Source organism: Panthera uncia (genome assembly GCF_023721935.1).
Source record: "Panthera uncia isolate 11264 chromosome A1 unlocalized genomic scaffold, Puncia_PCG_1.0 HiC_scaffold_17, whole genome shotgun sequence".
Lineage (NCBI taxonomy): Eukaryota > Metazoa > Chordata > Mammalia > Carnivora > Felidae > Panthera > Panthera uncia.
In genome coordinates, this window is record NW_026057577.1 from 91,599,535 (window position 1) to 91,621,446 (window position 21,912).

Genomic DNA, 21,912 nt, shown 5'->3' on the forward strand with positions numbered 1-21,912 from the left:
TTCCGGTGGAATGTTACTCAGCCTTGAAAAGGAAGGAAATTCCAGCACATGCTGCCACATGGATGGACCTAGAGGCCATTAGCTAAGTGAAAGCAGCCCGTCACAAAAGGACAAATGTTGAATCATTCCATTTGTATGAGGTACTTAGAGTAGTCAGACTCATACAGACAGAAAGCAGAACGGTTGCCAGGAGCTGGGGAAAGGGGGAATTGTTTAATAGGTACAGGGCTTCAGATTTGCAAAATAGAGTTCTGGGGATGGGTGTTGGTGATGGTTGCACAACACAGTGGATGTACTTAATGCCACTGAACCATATGCTTAAAAATGGTTAAGATGATGGAGCACCTGGCTGGCTTGGTCAATAGAGCATGTACCTCTTGGTCTCAGAGTCATGAGTTCGAGCCCCATGTCAGGCATGGGGCCTACTTTAAAAAAAAATGATGAAAATGGCAAATTTTATGTGTCTTTTACCACAATTAAAACTTTTTAAAAACCAGGGGCGCCGGTGGCTCGGTCAGTTAAGCGTCCCAACTCCTGCTCGGGTTATGATCTTGTGGTCTGTGAGTTCCAGCCCCATATCGGGCTCTGTGCTGATGGCTCGGAGCCTGGAGCCTGCTTCGGATTCTGTGTCTCCCTCTCTCTCTGCCGCTCCCCCACTGTCTGTCTCTCAAAAATGAATAAAATTTAAAAAAAAATTTTTTTTAACTTTTTAAAAACCAGAAAAATAACTCAGAACACCTCCTGAGACTCCAAGAAGGGTGCCGTTTGAGACCTCCCCTGCATCCATCTCCCCATTAGTCCATCACAGCCCTGTAGCGGGGGGGGGGGGGGGGCACTTTGCAGGGGATGAATGGGAGGTGAGTTTATGGAGGCTTGTCATGTAGAAAATACAAGACACGATTTTTCCATGCCCAGCTCACACTCAGCATGGTAAGGGGGTACGGGAGTCCTGCCCACTCCAGAGCATGACTGTGGGCTGGCAGAATGGCCTGTGCTATTCAAATCTGTGCATGGGCCCAGGCGCCCTCCCTGCATAGAAGTTTGTAATAAAATGCGTGCACGAAGCTGCGTTACTGCACACAGATCCGCGTCCTCAGGAGCTGCGCCAGAAGGGGCTTAAATAGATTTGTTAAGCTGAGCTGTTTATTCGTCGTGGAGCCATGTCTTAGTTTCAAATCCCTTCGTGATCAGGATGTACCCTATCCTTCTTGTATTGGACACAGAAACCATGCAGTTCTGGGCACAAAGATCATGTCTGTTGAATCAATGAATGGATACCTATTGGTAGGTAAATTAGCACGACACCTAGTCCCATTTGTGCTTTCTACCCACCCCATATCCAGTCCGCTGGCACACCTCTGAGGGTCCTTTAACTGATGAGCTGGGATGGCAGCTTTCTATGACTCGGGCAGTGGGAGATACCAGGTGTTTCAATCCCTCAGTAACCTCGGAACTTCTTTTCTTTAAAACTTTTTTTGGCGGGGGGGCACCTGGGTGGCTCAGTCAGTTAAGTGTCCGACTTTGGCTCAGGTCATGGTCCATTGGTTTGTGAGTTCGAGCCCCACATCCGGCTCTATGCTGACAGCTCAGAGCCTGGAGCCTGCTTCAGATTCTGTGTTTCCCTCTCTCTGCTCTCCTCTCTTATTCTCTCTCTCTCTCCCTCTCTCTTTCTCTGTCAGAAATAAACATTAAAAAAAAAAAAAAAGTAAAACTTAAAAAAAAATTTTTTTTTATTTATCTAAGAGAGCGAGTGGGGGAGGGGGGACAGAGGACCCAAAGCAGGCTTTGTGCTGACAGCAGCGAGCCCAATGTGGGGCTCAAACTCATGAACCGTGAGATCATGACCCGAGCCAAAGTCAGATGCTTAATCTACTGGGCCACCCACATGCCCCATAACTTGGGAACTTCTAACCTCTACCCAAATCCTAAAGCTGCACCTTCACTTTAACACTGCAGATCTGTGAGTTAAGACATCCATGCGGGCGTGTTGGAAACAAGCTAAGCGTTCACCACTAGGCAGCTGGGTCAGTAAAGTAGGATACGTTTGTGCAGTAGACACCCAATATCCAGTAGAGTTGAAGTTGTATAAGAATGATGACGTGGCATGAAGTCCATAGTTGACTGTTTTATCTAAATGTGTGCATGTTATTTGTTCAGATACGCCCATAATGCGCGTGCGCACATGTGTGTGTGTGCATACAGAGTGCGTGTGTGTGCATGCATGTGTGTGTGTGCGGTCCGCAAACCAGCAGCAGCACCAGAGAAGGTGTCAGACATGCACATTCTCAGGCCCCACCCCACATCTACTGAATCAGAAAATCTGGGGCTGGTCCCCAGCCATCTGTTTTCACACGCCACCCCACCCCCCGCCCTCCGCCAAGAGATTCTGATCATACCCAAGTTTGAGAACCCCTGGCTCATTGCATTCCCGACACCCCTTTCCTTCCCTTGGACTCACTTGTGTCTCTTCTCCAGGCCCTGATCCAGCTGCCCCCCTATATCTCTCAGTGTGACGAGGTGCTGCAGTTCTTTGAGACAAGACCTGAGGACCTGAATCCCCCCAAAGAGTAAGTTGGCGTGTGTACAGCTTCCCAGAGTGTGCCCTCACAGCCGTCCCTGCTGCCAGGCCAGCCCCAAGAAGAACGGGAGTATAGCGAAGTAAAGATTTTCTCTTGATTAGAGAGAGAGAGAGAGAGAGAGACAACATGCGAGTGGGGCAGAGGAGCAAAAAGAGAGGGAGAGAGAGAATCCCAAGCAGGCTCCGCACTCAGCACAGAACCTGATGTGGGACTCAATCCCACGACACTGGGATCATGACCTGAGCCAAAATCAAGAGTCGGACTGAGCCACCCAGATGCCGCTAAAGCAAAGTAAAAATTGAGCTGGATCCCATTGATTGAGCCCTGGTGGGGACTTGCTCCATGTGGCCCTCCCAGGGAAGGAACCCCCTACAGATCCACACTTAACCACGGAACGCATGGAGCATGCTAGAAACAGGAGGCTACGGGCCCTTGAGGCAGGGCCTGTGCAGGAGATTCATCCCAGTGCCTTGCCCACAAGGGTGCATGTGCTCAGGACTGTGAGGGAGATGGACGGGTGAGTGACGAGACCCGCTCAGGGTTACGGGGCCAGGGCCAGGATTTGATCTTGGTCGTCCAGGGTCCAGTGCTATCCAAAATGTTCACCACAGCCCCTACAGCAGACAGACGACGCTTCCTGGCGCCTGTCCGTGCACAGCCGATAGTCCCCACTGCTTGGGGCACGCGGCAAAGAATTTCCCCACCTGCCTTCTAGCTTTCACATACCAGGAGTTGATGGCACCAGATGCCCCGCCAGTGAGACAGTGATATACACATAGTGCTTTTTGACAAGTTTTGTTGTGGGGGAGACCACCATGTGTGTCTGCAGTCGCCATGAGGGGAGGGGAGACCAGCCTACAGGTGCAGGGCCGTCATGGGGTCCTAGGAGCAAGAGACAGCACCTGTCAGGAAGGGCTGAGAAGTGCCAGCCAGGCTCTTTGACCAGAGAGAGAGAGAGAGAGCACGTGCACACACACATGCACACCAATAGAACATCCACTAAAAATACAAAACATCGCCTGGACTGTACCAAAGAAAGCACAGCTTACCAGCATCCTGCTGGTGGATATGCATCTAGTTCCAAGAGGCTTCCTGGAAAGAAGGAAAAGTTCCCAATTTCTGTTTCCTTTTCCTGCTTGTCCCCTTGAACAAGTGTCTTGACTTCCTTGAGCTTCTGTTTCATCAGCAAGGTGGGCTTGGCTAACCTTGATCGCATCGTGGTTGTGAGGCTTGAACACCACCCTGCCGATAAAGGAGAGTCTGGCACGCGGCAGGTACTTACCTGGTGACGTCTTCCTGTCTTTAAAGCAGGCTTTGAAGGGGAAAGGAAGAGGGTAGGAAGGTAGGAGGGTTGCTGAGGGCCCAGGGGATGGCTCTGGGGCCCCTCAGGCAGTCCCTGGTGGGCCTTGGTTGTTGGCTTAGGGAGGAATGAACAGCAGCAAAGCAGCTGGTCCCTTGGTCAGCCTCCTGAAGCTCGTTCCCGAGTCAGGGCTGAAGGTGGAGACTGGGGGGTCGTTCTCAGCAGTCTTGAGGCAGACAGAAGATGGATTCCAAATGGTGCTGTTAAAGGAAGGTTTTGCTGCCGTGCACGGGAAAACTTGGGACCGTGCCAAGCATGTCACACAGAGAGGTAATGTGCCTACATGAGCCCACACATGCTGCTGCTGCTGGAAACCAAGAGCCCCCTCCTGCCCCCAGCCCCCTGCCCCAGCTGCAGCACCCTTGCCCCTGGCCAGGCCAGGGTTCGGGCAGGAGAGTGGGCCCCAGCCAGGTCTCCTGGGTTCTGATGTTGGCTGAGTTGCTTCGCCTCCCTGGGCCTCCGTGTCTCCGTCTGTGAAATGGAGTAACCCTCAAGGATTGTCATGAGGGTTCACTGGGGCAGTCCAGATACAGCACTCTGACCAGCAGTGTCTCCACAGCAAGTGCCAGGAAGCCTGAGCTACATTATTCCTCCATAGCTCTCACCACCACCACCCCCAACCCCCCACACACGGGTGATGAAGTTTAGCCCCACTGAGGTAGTGCCTGGCCAGGGGACATCACGATCGACCTGCGCAGCCCAGCACTGGGGCCCTGCCACTCCTCCCAGCTGCACAGGAGTGTGGCCCCAGGCTCAGGGGATTGTCTAAGCCCCTCACCCCCTTCCAAGATAACAGTGAAAGCATCATTACACGGTGGTTAAAAAGCCAGACTGTAAAATGAGACTAAATTTGGGCACCTGGGTGGCTCAGTCAGTTAAGCATCTGACCTCAGCTCAGATGTTGATAGATGCATATTCATAATGGACAAAAAGCGGAAACAACCCAAATGCCCATCAGCTGATGAACAGATCGGCAAAGTGTGGTTTACCCACATGAGGGAATAGCATTCAGCCATCAGATGGTATGAAATACTGACACATGGTACAACATGGATGGCCCTTGGAAACATTCCACCCAAAAGAAGGCCATCACAAAAAGCCTCTTGCTGTATGATCCCATTCATATGAAACGTCCAGAATAGACCAGTCTTTAAAGGCAGCAAGCAAATTAGTGTTTGCCAGCTACTCGGAGGGGTGGGGATAGCAAGTGACCATTATAGGTACAGGGCTTCCCTGTGGAATGATGAATATTTTTTTGGCATTAGGGTGATGATTGCACAACCTTACGAAGATGCCAAAAACCAGTGGACTCTACACTTTAAAAGAATGAATTTTATGATGTGTGAATGATAGCTCAATTTTTAAAAAGTAGGTAAATCTGGGGCGCCTGGGTGGCTTGGTTGGTTAAGTGCCTGACTTCGGCTCAGGTCGTGATCTCATGGTTAGTGAGTTCAAGCCCCGTGTCAGGCTCTCTGTTCTCAGCGCGGAGCCTGCTTCCGATCCTCTGTCCACCTTTCTCTCGGCCCCTCGCCTGCTTGCTCGCGTTCTCTCTCTCTCAAAAATAAATAAACATAAAACAAAAATTACGTAGGTAGAGCTGGCTTCCGCTTGCTACTTACTAGCTGTGTTGCCTTAGGCAAGTTACCTAACCTCTCTGGGCCTCATTTTCCTCATCTATAAAATAGGCATTAAAAGAGTACTTATTCCCAAGGGCTGTTCTGAGTGTTAAGTGAGTGAACTAAACAGTATCTAGCAGGGTACTGGCATATGGTAATAACATTTGGCTAATGTTATTGCCACCACAACATCTGTCTCAACCCAACCACCCTGTCACCTCCCTTTTCTCTTTATAGCATTGGAAACCTTTTTACTACTGGGATAATTTACTTAAAAAGTATGTGTAAACCCTGATTTGTCATACTGTACTTGTGATGCAGCGATGTGTACACATTCTGATGTGGTTGACAAATACAAGGGTTGACAAATACATTACTCACTGTTCGGTGTGAATTCTAGCCCACGGTAGTGTTCTCTCTGTCACCACGAGGGAGATGTGTTTTCTTCGCTGCTATCTAGACTCCTACCCAGTGTTATAGTGTGTTCCCCTCACCACTTAACTGCCAAGAGCTTTCTGCTTCATGTATATGGCTCAGGGCACCTCCAGGAGGTGGGACAGGGCCTCTGCTGTGCCTGACGAGGTGGGCATCAGGCTCAGTGCAACATGGGGGCCTACTCTTGCTTTTATACTGCATGCCCCCACAGCGGCTCCTCCCCAGGGCCCCCTACTCTACAAATAGAGTGGAGATGCTAGTCCCCAGGGCACCGGAGCACTTATCAGGCAAAAGGAGTAAATGAAAAGGAGTTCTTTCTTCTTTGAAGAGTCTGGGTCCCTGGGGCTGACTTGGCTTTTCTTCATTCACTGGAGATGATGTGGAATGGAGAATCTCTGTTTCCTAATGGAATAACTCGTGTCGCTATGTAACAGTACTGACTTGTTATCCTCTCCCACCCCTTTCTTTCCTGTGCAGGGAGCATGTTGGGAAAAAGAAATCTGGTAAGAATATTTTTCCATTTTCTCCTGTTCGTTCAATGGTGAGCATACCCCTACTCTGCACCGATGATTGCCAGTCCCTGGGCACTGCCTGAGGGATGCAGCATGGGACTGGGTGGGTGGATGGGTGGATGGATGGGTTGATGCTTGATTGATTGGTTGACACCCCAGCCTGTTTTCCAAAAAAAGTATTGGAGGTTGTTGCATCCTGTGTCAAAAAGTTAGAGTGGATAAGACCTGCTGTCTTTCCCTGAGAATGCCTCAGAGGAATAGGGGAGCCCGATATCTCCTGACCACCTGTAGGGGGTTAAATACCTTTATTCTGCTGTAGACAGAGGAATGTGGTGACTCACAGCTAAGAGCATTCTTCTCAGGTGTTGGAAGGGGTCACAAAAGGAGGGACACTGGGTCTTAAAGAGTGAACGGGAGCTTTCCACAGAGCGAAGGGGCAGTTAGGGCTGCGGGGAGGTGCGCAGGCGGGAGGCACAGGTTTGGGCCCAGCCTCTGGGCTGCTGTTATTGCTGGGCAATAAGAGCCACTCTTTCCACCACCTCTGGCACTCACTCCCTTCTCCCGGGCACCAGTTCCTTTCCTTCCCAGCACCCCTTCCACTCCCTAGAGCAGTGATAGGAAAAGAGAAGGTGTGGGGATTTAGGTATGCATAGAGGAATGATTGAGTCATCTCAGGCCTGGGGTTGATAACTTTAGACTCACGATAGTCCAACCTTTTCTTCTGCAAACCCAGTATTATCTGCCCCCCCCACCCCCCCCCCCCCCGTATCTGCAGAGTCCCCTACCCATACCACCACACCTGGAGCCAGCATGGTCCTCAGAGCTTCCAGAATTCCAAGTTCTTTTATGTATCTAGGACTCCAGGAAGTTTGAGGGCATTGATAATGCTGTGGGGAGAGAAGGGCCAAGCAGAGATCCCAGAAGTAAAAAAGGATGCCTGCCTCCTCTCGTGGCCCTCCATTTCCTCATCTGTAAAATGGGGGATAATAATAGTAATCCATCTTGGAGGGTTATTGTAGGATTTATAGTAATATGTATAAAGCACTCAGACCAGTGCCTGGCACATTTTAAGTGATACGTGTTTGCTGCCGTCTTTATACTGCTGCCATTAATTCAAAGCACATGGATGTCCCTGTCCAGCATCAGTAGAAATTCCAAATTCAGTAGCCCTGGTCCCTTTACTGCCCCCTGGGTACAGGGCCTGTGGTCAACTTTACAGGGCCCAAGCTGTGCTTGCAAGGGAAAGTAGAGAGGAGCTAGGTCTCTGCCTCAAGGTCTCGTGTCTGGAATGAACGCCCGCCTTTCCCCAGCCAGTCTGTTTAGAGCTGCACTTTGCGTTTAATAAGTACTGGCCAGAGCCATGGCATCCTGTTCAAGCTGTGCGTGGCCCTTGGGCTCTGAGGATAATGATACGTTTCTTAGAAAAGAACAGAGAGGAGAAGAGGAACTCTTGGGCTGATGACAAGAGTTTCTGGCTTTGAGTGTGCAGAGACTTTCCTGGAGGGAACGGCTGAAGGAAGAGAGGAAAGAGACAGCTCTAGTTTGCAAAAACCAAAGTGTCCGGTCGGAACAGGCTTGATGAGGGGACTGGTCTGGAAAAGAGAGAAGAAGCTCTAATTTGTGGTGATGACTATTACATCATTCACCTGCAATGATGGAGGGGTGGATTTATTTATAGTTCAGCTGGATGGAAAATAACATTTTTCTTTTCAGACTAAGGACCCATGCGGAGATGAGCCTTATTTTTTTATCTGACCTTTGAACTCTTCCTCTGTGTTAGAAATGGCCTTCTTGATTGAGTGTGAAAGGGATTTAAGGTCGACAGCCCAAACCCAGAGATTTCTGTGCTGGTACTCTGAATTGGAGAAAGCTCACCTGTCTCCAGAATTTGCCAGCAGACTTTGGCTAATGTGGTCTCAACTTCTGCTCATCTTGCAAGAAAAAAATCCTCCCACCAAAATTTAAGAGGTCATCTGATTATTTAAGGAGCATCTTTCTTCTTGATTTTTCTACCCTTTACTTATTGAAGTATACTCTGATTTACTGGCTCTTCCAGTAAGATTGGCAGTATGGTCAATTTCTGGAAAGAAAATCCCATGTTATCATTGCTCACTATATTTTGCCATAACAAAAAAACTATTGACTGAGTGGCTTAAATGACAGAAGCTTATTTCTTTCCAAGTATGGAGCCTGGAAGTCTGAGATCAAGGTGCCGGCATTATCAGGTTCTGGCAAGAGCCCTTGTCCTGGCTTCTAGGCTGCTGCCTTCTCTCTGTGTCCTCCCATGGCAGAGAGAGAGCAAGAGCAAGCCCTCTGGTGTCTCTTCTAGTAAGGGCACTAGCCCCATCCTAGGGGCCCCACCCTCATGACCTCATCGAAACCTAATTACCTCCCAAAGGCCCCACCTCCAGATGCCATCCCATGGGAGTTAAAGCTTCAGTATATGAATTTTAGAGGGACAGAATTCAGTCCATGGCAGTTATCTTTAAAATTCAAAACATGGGGCGCCTGGGTGGCTCAGTCGGTTAAGCGTCCAACTTAGGCTCAGGTCATGATCTCGCGGTTCGTGAGTTCGAGCCCCACGTCGGAGCCTGGAGCCTGTTTCAGATTCTGTGTCTCCCTCTCTCTCTGACCCTCCCCCGTTCATGCTCTGTCTCTCCCTGTCTCAAAAATAAATAAACATTAAAAAAAAAAATTTTAATAAAATTCAAAACATGTCATGGCACCTGGGTGGCTCAGTCGGTTAAGCATCCACCTTTGGCTCAGGTCATGATCTTGCGGTCCGTGAGTTTGATCCTGACATTGGGCTCTGTGCTGACAGCTCAGAGCCTGGAGCCTGCTTCAGATTCTGTGTCTCCCTCTCTCTCTGCCCCTCCCCTGCTCACTCTCTCTCTCAAAAATAAATAAACATTAAAAAAATTTTTAATAAAATTCAAAACATATCATCATGAATCGAAACATTCCAACTAGGAAATCCTGTGGTAGATTAGGCACTGTACCTCTTGAGAATATTTTATAGCACTTCCTCAATGTTAAAATCACCCTTCTGCTGTCGAATCTCCTCCTTTATGCTGACCTTTTCCTTCCCTTATTCCTGCTGGACCACAAGAATGACACTGCTTACCTAGGAACACTTCGATTTCAAACTTGTAGCTCCTAGTACTTAGCTACCTGCATCAACTTGAGGTATTGCTATTACTATGCATTATAGAGCTTGGGTGCAATATCACTGTCCACCGGTAGGTGTCCACCTAAAGCCTGAAGCCTAGTGTGGCCTGAAGCCTAGTGTGAGAATTCTGGTAGTCAAACCAGTGAGGTTTTCATAGTTGAGTGCTCTGGGTAAAACGAAGGCAAAAGAACTGCTGGAAAGGCAGCCCCATGCACTTTTTTCTGAACCACTTAATGGCAGGGTACTTCGGTATAAAAGCTGCTGTCATAGAAGAAGAAGAAGGAGATGTAAGACAGAGACGTGGCCCCCGAGCAAGTCTTGGAGGAAGTGCCAGCCCTGAGCCCTGTGCCAGTAACAGATCTGCTCATGGCCAGCCCAGGGTCCTAACCCTTGCTCCCTGACCTCCTCACTTCCTGGATTTGTGTCTTGTTTGCAGTGAGTCCCATGATTTTCTGATTCTGTCACTGCTGTTGGTTCTCCCAAATCCCCTTGGCAGCATGGTTGGGAGAGTTGGTGCAGAAATGAATAGATCACTCCATTGATCAGATTCCTGAAAACTATATGGTACAGGTGTACCACCATCAGTTGTTAAAACTGGGTGGCAACAATTAACTTTTTGGAAAGAGCAACCATACTTAACTGGACCCTGACCTAATCGAAGCTCTATCCCTACTTGTAGGCAAGAAGGAACAGTCTTTGGTTGCCCATAAGATGGACAGGTGCCTTCTGTAACTCTCAACACAGGAGGAGGCCTGGCGCCATGCAAAGCAAAGAGTTTCTAGAAGTTTCCCTTCATCATTTGTCCACAAATATCCGTTGAGTGTCTGTGCTAAGTGGCGAGTGAACAGGACAGACGCAGTTGTTGATTAAATGTTTACTAAGCACCTACTGTGTACCTGACAGTGCTCTAGGCCCCCAGGGAATGCAAAGGTAAATAAGATGTGGGAAGCCTTCTTACAGTCTGGTAGAATGAATAGGTGGATAAAGAAAATGAAATGTCATAGGTATGGCAAAGGAAGACATTTTAATTTCTTTCTGAGGAAGGAAGTCTGCCAAGGGTGAGTTTTAGAATATTCTTTTTTTTTTTCCTTCAGATGTTCATTGAGCCTAGTAGGTGCCCTTCACATTCTAGGCCAGATGTTGGCAAACTTTTTCTCTGAAGGGCCAGAAAGCAAATATTTTAGGGTTTGCAGGCCACATACAGGTTCTGTCAATAATAATAATTTTTCCTCTTCCTCTCCTTCTCCTTTACAACCCTATAAAAATAGAACAACTTTCCAAATTCCCTTTGCACCAAAGCAGACCACGTGGGCCTGTGAGCCTTTAGGCAGGGAGTCCAACACTAAACAAGAGCCTGCACTCATGGGGCTTATGTTCTAGAGTGGGAAAACAGACAGGAAAACTAATGACTACACAGACTCTGTGTTTTTTTTTTTTTTAAACTCTATGGCAAAATAAAATTAGGTGAGGCAGTGCAGGGTGGTCAAGAGAAGGTTCCGTTGATGAGATACCACTTGAGCAGGACGCTGAACCATGCAATTTCCTATGCCACATTGGGGAGAGTGGAAAAGAAATGGTCAGAGAGATCAGGCAGGACCCCATAGGCCACTGGGCTTTTCCTGAGTGAGGCAGAGCCATTGTAGGGTCTTGACCTTTGGGGAACATGATCTTACACATCTTTTGAAAGGATCACTATAGCTGCTGTGTCCAGAGCAAATCGTAGCAGTCAAGTCTGAGGCAAGAGACGAGTTAGGAGGCTAAGAATAGGTGGTTCCCATGTGAATGCAGAGGAGAGGAAAAGGCATCCTGAAAACAGCCTATGATGTTTTCTAGGTACACCTGGGATGAGGGAGCCAAAAGACACAACCATAAAGGCCAGCAGAGTCCAGATTGTAGAGAACCTGAGGGCATTGGGGAGCCACAGCAGGTGCTGAGCAGGGAGAGGCATGATCAGAGTAGCATTTTTGAAGCAAGCACTCTGCAATATGGAGGACAGACCAGAGGGGCAGGATAGAGACCAGTTATAAGTGTCGTTTCCCCCCTCCCCCCACCCACCACCACCATCCCAAAGAAGCCTCACTCAGTCCCTGGTGCAGAGGATAGGAGTAAAGTCAGGTGACGAAGCACTAAAAAGGTCCACCCGCATCAAACCTGTGGCTCTGTGACAAAGAATCCCGACCTGCCTCCAGGGGGCAGCAGAGAACCCCCAGGCATGAGTACAGCCGCACTGTGACTCCACCAGCCCCCTGACCTCCTGCCTGGAAGACCCTGGGCACCTGAGCAGTGGGCACAAGTTCCAACCTGACTGTGAAGTGGATACTTTTCTCCTGTCTTCTCCAGTTCTTTCTCTCAAGTTAAGGCATACAGAAACACAGTTGGCCTGGATACAGCCCACCGGAGGGCCAAATCAGAAGAGTAGCTGCATTCCTGGGATTGTGATCCCCAAGGCAGGCTATATCCTGGGGTAAAAACTCTAGACTCTGGAGTCTCTACCTCTTGCATTCCCTGGGGAAATTGTCCCCAGCTCGCAATGGCCAGGAGCCTCCAACAAGCCAGAATCTACCTCCATTCACTCACGTGGTAGGTTCTTTGTGGGCCCAGTGCCAGGTGGTTCAGGACACCGTCAAGACTTCTGCTGTCCAGAGCTTATTATCTAGTGGGGGTAGCGGGAGGGGCAATAATCAGCTTGCTCGAAGGCGACTGAAAGCCCAGCTGGGCTGGCTGGGGCGGACTGTTGTGCTCAAGGCAATGAGGAAATCAGCCCTGCAGGCCAGCCTCAGGAGAGGTGCTGGAGGAGAGAAGATACCCCTGAGAGACACAAGGAAATAAAACTTGGCCTTACTGTTCCCCGGGGGTGCTCACAGGTGCTCATGGGAACCCACAGGGAAGGAAAGCAAGCGGGCCTCAGACCACACTTCCTTCCCTAGCGTCTTTTCTTTCCTCACCTACCCCCACCACACCCCACCACACTGGGAGCCTTTGAGCCAGGTGGACCTGATTCAAGTCTGGCTTTGTCACCATCCAGCTGTGGGACCCGAGGGAAGTCACTTGATATCTCGGGGCCTCTCTTTTTGTGTCTGTAAAACAAGGTAGTAGCCACCTTCCAGGTGGTTGTGTTGACATAGTTTATGTATGGTGTGCAGCCATACAGTTTACGTGTGATGTGACGGGCATTCGTGTGGGGCTGCTTCCCTCCAGACCTGCTCCTGAACCTTCGGCCTACATCTCCCTCTCTCTCCTCTGCTCTTTCTCTATTCCCGTGCTTTCTCTACCCAGGGTGGCCCTGGGACCCTCCCACTCCTGTTTCCCTCCATCAACCTCAGCTGGGAAGAGGGACTGGCCTCAGTCACAGAGCCAAGAGGCAGTAACGCTTCACCCTGCTACAATGCCCTATTCTGGCTTCCCACATCAAAAATTCAGAGCGCATGGTGCTGACAAAGGGCTTTTGTGCTCTTTCTGGATGCCAGAGGCTGGAGGGCACTGGCGTGCTGGTGAATACTTCACAACCAGCTTTCTGGTCGAAAGCCCTGCTTTGTAGCATTTGCCAATATCCATGGTGTAAATACTCCCACGGTGGCCAATTTCAAGCTACCGGCAAGGCGCCACCCAACAGAGCTGGGAAGAGATGCACAAAACGGGCTCAGGGTGGCCTGGCGCTCACACACCACTCCGTTACCGGGTGTGCTTGGATACAGAGAGGTGGGATTTCTTGGCTATTTCAGTTGTTTATGGAAACAATAGGAGGAAATGCTGTGAATCAGGACTTGCAGAAAACGAAGACCCTGTGGCCAGAAATGTCAGGCTGCCCTCCCACCGCATTCCATCTGCTGCTCTAAGAGGGCCATTCCCTTCTCTTTGGAGTCTCTGAATGCAGATTTCCCTTTACATCAGCCATAGTCTGCAATATCTTTTCTTTTGTTAGGCAGGTGTGATTTACTGCTTAACCAGGACCACACAACTCCAGAGGGCACCATCCACCGTGTCCTGTGGAAACTGCCTCTCCTGGCGCACCTGTCCACACCCTTCTCTCCCACTGCCACTGCCATGGTCCAAAGCCACCGCCGTCTCCTGCCTGACAGCTGGTCTCCGTCTGGTCTCCTGCTTTCTTTCCGGGCTCCGTGTGGCAGCCAGAATTATCTTTCTAAAGATGTAAATCTGTACTTGCCATTCCTTTCTTCAAGTCCTCTGCTGGCTTTCTACTTGAGGGTGAAAAAAATCCAAACTTCTTATCTGCCTGCTCTGGCCCTTGCCTGCCTCTGTGTCTTCGTACGGGACCGCTGTCCTCACTCACTGGACTTCAGTCCCCTACCCTCCTCCCAGTTCCTAGAAGGCTCTGGGCCCTTTCCCATCCGAGAGTCTGCCTGCACCGTTCTTTCCCCATCCTCTCATGTCTCCTGTTCATGCCCCTGTCTTAGGGAGGTCTTGTTCACCACCCCATTGAATGTGGCATCCCCTTTCCCAGTCTTGGTCCAGCTTCCTGGTTGTTTCCAGCAATGTAGCTATCAAAAATTAATACTTCTATTATCCTGTATACTTGTCATGATGTATATTTGTTTATGTGCCCCAACTAGGTTAACTTACTTGAGACTGGGAGTCATGTCTGTTTCATTCACTTTAGTACCCCCAGCACCTAATAGAGGGTCTGGAACATCACTGGTGACTTCCTGAATTACGAGATGAGTGATTTTGGATGGGCAGGTGGATGGACAGATAAATGGATGGAAGGAAGGATTGGTATGCATGAATGCACTTTCCCATCAGGCTGTCTGCTTCTTCAAGGCAGGTACCATATCTTGACCAACTCTGAATCCCCAGAGCCTTGCACAGTATCTGCATAGAATAGGTATTTGGTAAATTTTGGTGGTGGCACGAGCAAATTATGCAGGAATGAATGGATGAGGTGACCCTCAAGGTAAGTCCTATGATAGCTTCTTTCTCTCTTTGGAATGTTCTCCTGACCCACCCTTCTTCCCTGGCTCTCGCTCCTTCACGTGTGGGCAGTGGCTGCATGTGGGTTTTGTATCCACAGGGGGTGACCTGACCTCAGTGGACCCCATGGTCCTGGAGCAGTATGTGGTGGTGGCAGACTACCAGAAGCAGGAGAGCTCGGAGATCAGCCTCAGCGTGGGGCAGGTGGTGGACATCATCGAGAAGAACGAGTCAGGTAGGGGAGCTAAACCATCTCCCTCCCCGCCCTACACTGTCCCCGAGCCCCTAGGACAGGAGATGTTTAGAAACACAGAAACAGCAATCGCTGATCTGAGCTGGGCCGTTTCCACAGATCCAGCTGACAACCTCTTAGAAAGCTGCCTCTGTTTGATCACGGGGCTCAGATATCCCCCTTGGTCACAACTCGCCAGCATCCTGTTGGGTCCGTCGTTACCGATTTATTCTGCGGGTCACATTTCGTGAACGTGTCTTCTGGTTTCAAAGCCACTTAGAGACATGGAGTCCAGCATTCCACTGGAACATTGCCTTTGATTACCGTGGGAGTCTTCACGAAGGCTCTGCCAGCTGTGGGCTCTGGTGGGATGGACACGCCACCTGACTCTTCGGCCCACCTGTCATCACAGGGGCCACTGGTCATGTACACTGGCCAGGTCTGGGACGGAATGTGGTATGATCCGACACTTAGCCTGAACTCTGCATCTCACAGCAGTCCAGCTTGCTGCTCCTCTCAGACCATCAATTCTCTCATATGCAAAATATGCAAAATAGAAAACGCTGCTACTTCAAAGAGCTATTTTAAGGATCCAATGAGATAGTGCCTAGAGTGTGCCTGGCACACAAAAGGTACTCAAGGATGTGGGTTTCCCTCCCGGTTGCCTTCCTTAGCCACAGAGTAGCCATCAGCACTATCGAAAGAAAAGGGCAAGGAGTAGGGGGTGAGCAGCTCCTCTCCAGGAAAAAGTGGCATAAACCCACCCGCTTTGTTGTGGCTAAAATGTGACCTTGCCTAATAATATGATTGGCAGGCCCGTCTTTGTGACACCCCATTGGCCAGTTAAGGACCAACAAACGGCCAACAAACAGAGGGAAAGCTGTGTTTGCAGCAGCATCTGAATCATGTTACCACAGTCATGAGATCTGCTTTAGCCAACCAAACTTGTTAATTACTCAATATAGCAACTACCATCCCCGCATCACAGCCAAAGAAACAAGACGCTAAGTGACGTGGTCGCTCACCCCAGATCTCATGACAGGTTACCGAGCTGGAATTCCAAACCAATTCCAGCTGGCCCCAAGGGCACGTGACTTTCTAATTCCTGGGAATGAATATGTGCTTCGCAGGGACGAAGGAAGACAGCCCCCACCCCTCTGGGCAGCCCGCTTGCGGGAAGTTGGGAAGACTCCGCGGCTGGGAGGAGAGTAGAAGCCAGGATGGGGTGTTGAGGATAAGCCTGGTGTGTCCAGAAGGCGGCAGGGAAAAGGAGGCAGACAGTGAAATCTTCCTGGGGCCAAAAAACTGGCAACATTTATTTTTAGTTGTATTTTACCAGCCAAATAATACTGGACACATTCTTCTTAGAACAACCATAAAGTTAAAATCTGCTTTTTCCACTAGCTTCAACATTAGTCCCTTTCAAAACCCCAAATAGACCCTCTAACGGTTCACTCCAAATCCTTCTTGATAACTGTATACACGTACATATACGTATATGTATATATGTGTCTTTGTGCATGTGTGTGTGTGTGAACTGTATGTCTACATGTGTGCCCATACATAGATACATAACCATATGCACACACACACACAACATTTTGTGTGTGTTGATATAACTTTATAGTTTAACCCCAGTGTTATCATTCTGTACCTTTTGATCATTTTGATCTGCAACATACTTTTTAGTCAACATTCAGCTTTTATTCCTTTAACATCTGCCTACTGTTGATCTACATAAGCCATGTTTTTCTCTACTATGAATAGAATATCTGTGCACACTGGTGAGTGTTTCTTTAGGTTAGACAATGAGACATAGAACTATTGGACCGTAGGTACACATATTTTGAATTTTAAGATCCTGCCAAATTGCCTCCAAACTGGTCATGGCAATTTACTCTCCCTCTAGCAACGCATGAGGCATTGGTGCAGAGTTAAGAGCTGAGACTGTGAGGCTAGGATAGCCTAGGAATGAATCCTGGCTCTGCCACTTTCTTTGTGACCTTAGTCAAGTCACTGCCTCTCTCTGAGCCTTGGCTTCCTCATCTGTAGAATGGGGCAGTAATAGTAGGCAGCTCGTAGGGCTGTTGTGAGGATCCCGCCAGTCAGATGTCAAGCACTGCGACGGTCTGGCACACATTACTGTCGTTGTTATATAGTGAGTTTCCTGAACCCCCACACAAATACCGGCAGATACGAGTTCTTAGGAAGACATACGATGTATCTTCTAATTTCTGGTTTTCCACAGACTTATCCACCCCATTCACTCGCGCGCACGCGCGCACACACACACACACACACACACACCAAAACTTGTATTGCAAAAGGAGTGTCCAGCCGAGTAAAGTAGGTGACTTCCAAGTCAGGGAGGTCAAAAGCAAAGGCCTCCCTGTAAAACCAGAAAGGCTACTCAGTAGGCTGCCCCTTCCTTCTCTTCTTTTTTGAGGTCTCCAGGGCTTGGAGGTATGTGATCTTGGGGAGCAGATCCTGTTTTTCCATTATACTGTGCAGAGCCTGTTGGGCCCTGTGTTAATTTCCGGTTGCCATTACAACGAAGTACCACAAACTTAGTGGCCTCGAACCACGTAAATTATTTATCTTACAGTTCTGTAGGTCCAAATTGGGTCCCACTGGGCTAACATCAAGGCGTTGGCAGGGCTGAGTTCCTGTCTGCAGGTTCTGGATAGGATTTGCTTCTCTGCCTTTTCCAGTCAATTTCTAGAGACCACCCCATCCCTTGGCTCATGGTCCCTCCCCAGTCCTCAGAGCCAGCAGTACTGTGCCTCTCTCGTCTTTCCTCCGGAGCCACACCTCCCTGACTCTTCTTCTGCCTCCCCTGTAATGCATGGGGCCCACCCTGATAACCCCAGATAACCCCCTATTTGTAGTTCAGCTGCTTTGCAACCTTGATCCCACCACCTGCAACCTTATTTCCTTAACATAGGCACAGGTTCCCAGGATTAGGACACAGACATCTTTGGCCAGTCACTGTTCTGCCTGCCACAGGGTACAAGCCCTTCTCGAAAGGAGGAGGACCTGAGTCTGGGTGAGAGGCCTCTCAGTTACACGCAGCCAGGTTTACATTGACACGAGCAAATGCAAACTCAGTGTCTCAGATAAGTCATCAGGGCAGTGGCTTCAGTATCTCTTAGCCCTGGGTGCACATAGCAGCTTTGCCCTGAGCCATGTGAACTTGGAAAAGTGTACTGACTTCTTGGAACCTCAGTTTCCTCATCTGTGCAATGGGGATGATAATCTGAAGATTATATAAAACAGTGTAAGTAAAAGGGTTAGTGCCTTGCATACCTTAGTGAAGATAGCTACATTCTTTACTCTCACCATTCAGGACGACCTTTCTCTCCCCTGTCCCAGCTCAGAAGTGGGTTTTTTTTTCTTTCTTTCTTTCTTTCTTTCTTTCTTTCTTTCTTTCTTTCTTTCTTTTTAAGTTTATTTATTTATTTTGAGAGAGACAAAGACAGCGTGAGCAGGGGAAGGGCAGGCAGAGAGGGAGACAGAGAATCCCAAGCAGGCTCCACACTGTCAGCGTGGAGCCCAGTGTGGGGCTCAAACTCAAAAAACCATGAGATTATGACCTGAGCCGAAACCAAGAGTCAGACGTTTAACCAACTCAGCCACCCAGGTGCCTCTTCTTTTTTTTTTTTTTTTTTTAAATGTTTATTTATTTTTGAGAGAGAGAGAGAGAGAGTGTGTGTGTGTGTGTGTGAGAGAGAGAGAGAGAGAGAGAGAGAGAGAAGGGGGGGCAGGCACAGAGGGAGGGGAACAGAGGATCCAAAGCAGGCTCTGTGCTGCCAGCAGTGAGCCCGATATGGGGCTCAAACTCACAAACTGTGAGATCATGACCTGAGCTGAAGCCCGATGCTTAACCACCCAGGCGCCCCAGAAGTGGGTTTCTTCTTAGGCTATTCTTAGCAGTTAGCAGGCAGCTAACATGGGTAGTTGTGTTCTATGATAAAATGGCAACTTTTTTGCCTTACCCTAAGCATGAACTCATAGTGGCTGAACATATTATTATACTCTGACCCCCAAGCTTCACATCTGACCCAACTAACATCAGTCTGCACTCTAATTTTCCAGGTTGGTGGTTTGTCAGCACGGCTGAAGAGCAAGGCTGGGTCCCCGCAACCTGCCTGGAAGGGCAGGATGGTATGCAGGATGAGTTTTCACTACAGCCTGAAGAAGGTAGGAAGGAGTTGGAGCCTTGCACTTGCCGTGGGGTTGGGACTAACAGCAAGCCCACCCTTAGGGGCCTTTGGGAGCCAACCCAGGTGAGGCTGGCCAGAGCTGGGGACCTAACACTTCCATGAGACCCCCAGGAGGGCCCCAGCCTGATCACCCCAGCACCTCATTATTCCTCATTCGAACCATTCTGATGGCCAAGATGCTGGGCTCCTTCCAGCTCATTCGCAAGACATCTGAAAGTATCTATCAACATGTGCTTTCTCAGCGACCAGTCTGGGTGTCAGCATTAGGACTGACCCTCTCCACGCACACTTCCGTTTCCTGGAGAACTTACCCTACAGGTGTCCTGAAGGGTGGTTCCTACAATGCCAAAAATGCTAACGCCCAGCTGACTCTGTTTTCCCCACTAGAAGCATTCCTGAGACTAGAGTAGGAGTCCATCTTAGCTAATAAATCGAAGGGTTTTAGAGTCAGACCTGAATGTGAGTTAGCTGAGTCGGGCCAGCACCTTAACCTCTCTCCACCTCAGCCTCCTCCTCTAAAAATGGAAATGATGATGTCTGTACCGTGAGATTTTTTTTCTTAATTAAAGGAGATTCCACATGCAAAGCATTTGGCAAAGAACCAGAGACAATAAATAACTAGGAACAGTTATTAAATAACTATGCCTTACCCAGGGGTGACTATTTGGGCTTTTAGCTGACTGTTTGGGGGAAAGCACAAAACCACTTTTTGTGTTTATCAGAAAAGAGGGTGACAATAAGGGGGATAATTCTGTGCTGAAAGGTTAATAAAAAATGTGTATGTGGGTTTGCATTTAGTTTTATTACAGCCAGCACCCCTCATCGAAAACATATGTCATTTTACTGGTGGTTTTGTGGGGCCCCCAAGCTCTGAGGGGCTGGGCCAACTCAAAGAATCCACTCAGATTCAGGGGTTGTGGTGTTCTGCATGAGAGCTGTAGCTCCCTTAGGCAGTTGATGATGACAATTGTGGGCACCCTGCTGTAAGAGACTGATTGTTAACCCCATCTGATAGATGAGGAGACAGGCTCAGAAAGGTAGAGACACTTGCTTGGGGTCACACAGCTAAAAGGTGGAGAGATACCACATTTTCCTAAGTTTGCACATTTTTCTTCTCCCTTGACGCAAGGGCTTCTTTTAGTGCCTCTTTATAAGTCACGCTAGGAATAGAATTATATCTACTGGTGGCCTCTGCACCCGAGTTCAAGGTTAATACTCAGGAAGTTGGTCCTTTTAAGATACCTGGGGCTTGGCATAGGCTCAGAAATAATTCCTCCCAAACGGGAACGCGCACTCAGCGTCCCCTTTGCCTCCAGACACTGGGAGTGCTTTCTTCTCACCTCTGCCTTCTGCCCTTCACCTCTACATGCTGCCTGTCCAGTCTCATGGAGGTACTGGTCTTTGCCCCGGCCTGTGGGCCGCCGCCGGACTCTGGGGGACTTGTATGCCATCAGCTGGCGTCAAGGTGCCTACCTTGGGGTTTTCTTCCCTGTTCAGTGTTTGGAGCTGGGTCCCTGCATCTGCATGCGTCTTCCTGCTCGGGGACTGCCCATGCCTGTTGCATGTGAGAAACAGTGACCTTGCCTGTTCTGCGTGTGTTGGTATGTAGGTTTGGGCAGTATTTCTCCGCCTGGGGCTCTAAAGTTTACCAGGTTGAAAAATAATGCCTGGGGCCTCTATAATGCTGAGCCAGTGACCTGTTTCTTTTAGCAGACACATCACAAGGGGAAGAAACCCACATCAAACTGTCCTAGGCCAAAAGGGAAATGTATCAGCTCGTCACTGAAAAGTCTGGGGAAGGACTAGCTTCAAGCACGGCTGGATCCAGGGGCTTGAAAACATTATGGGGACCTGGGACTTAACTCTCCTCCCCTCTGCTCTGCTGTCTACCTTGCCGACACCATTTTCTCATGACAGCAATTCCAGGCACCTTTCAGAGATACCTACCAAAGAAAGTGCTTCTCCTTCAACACAAGTCTTAGGACTGGTTCTGACCGACCCACATGCTATCCCTGAACCAATCACAGTGGCCAGGGGAAGACAGCACTTTGGCCAGGCCAAGGTCCTGCACCCTCCCCGTCCCTCCAAGGCAGTGGTGAGGTCAGCCTTACCCAAACCATGTGGATGGAGGCTGGTAGTGGCGACAGAGGAAGGGCAGACGGACACTAAGCATGCAGTGTCAGCGGGCACCTGCCATGCAGTCTGCAAGGTTTCCCACTGTAAGGTTTGTTCGGGATCACTAAGTGTTTAATGGAGCCCAGAGGGCGCCTCCGGGTGCCGGAGAATCTCCCTGTGTAATTCAGGTGAGGGGTGGGCCCCCAGGAGTCCAGGGCCCGTAGGACTGACTGCATTTAGTCTAGGACTGAAGCAGCAACCCTTCCCACCCAACCAGAGAGAACTTCTGTGCATCTACGGGTTTGAATTACCCCCTGCACCCCTCACGGCACCCACACCCACCCTGCAGCTACCATGAGTGAGGAGAGCAGCTGACTCTGCTGTACGCAGGATATCTGCAACTTGAGTCAGCTCAGCCCCCACAGAGCAGGTCAGTGGGCTAGATCAATAAATAAATAAACTCCCTCTGTGTTTTCCACCTCCCTCGATACCAGCTGGGCAGGCCACAGACAGCTTGTGGTATTTTCCCAAAGAGAAGAGAGTCGGCCTCAACACGCTGGCCATCAACACCAGCCCACAGCTGGCTTGGTCACTCCCTGGGGGCCGGAATGTAAGCTAAATAGGAAAGCCCTTCCATGTCCTCTTCAGGGTCCCTGGGGACACTCATCTGTTCTGTCTCAGGAGTCCCTGCTGACAGTGTTGAGCACGGGAGCTATTCTCTTGTTCTCCGGAGGGCCCTGCC

At 49.4% G+C, this 21,912-nt stretch overlaps 1 protein-coding gene across 1 annotated transcript in view; it reads left to right on the plus strand.

Annotated features, from left to right (window-relative positions):
• The window catches only part of SH3PXD2B (SH3 and PX domains 2B), a 105,786-nt gene that overhangs the window by 61,890 nt on the left and 21,984 nt on the right, over positions 1-21,912 (plus strand). The window contains exons 5-8 of the mRNA XM_049648665.1: positions 2,476-2,567; positions 6,468-6,493; positions 14,701-14,835; positions 18,928-19,032. Of these exons, the coding sequence (XP_049504622.1) occupies positions 2,476-2,567; positions 6,468-6,493; positions 14,701-14,835; positions 18,928-19,032 (358 nt within the window). The remainder of the gene's footprint in view (positions 1-2,475; positions 2,568-6,467; positions 6,494-14,700; positions 14,836-18,927; positions 19,033-21,912) is intronic.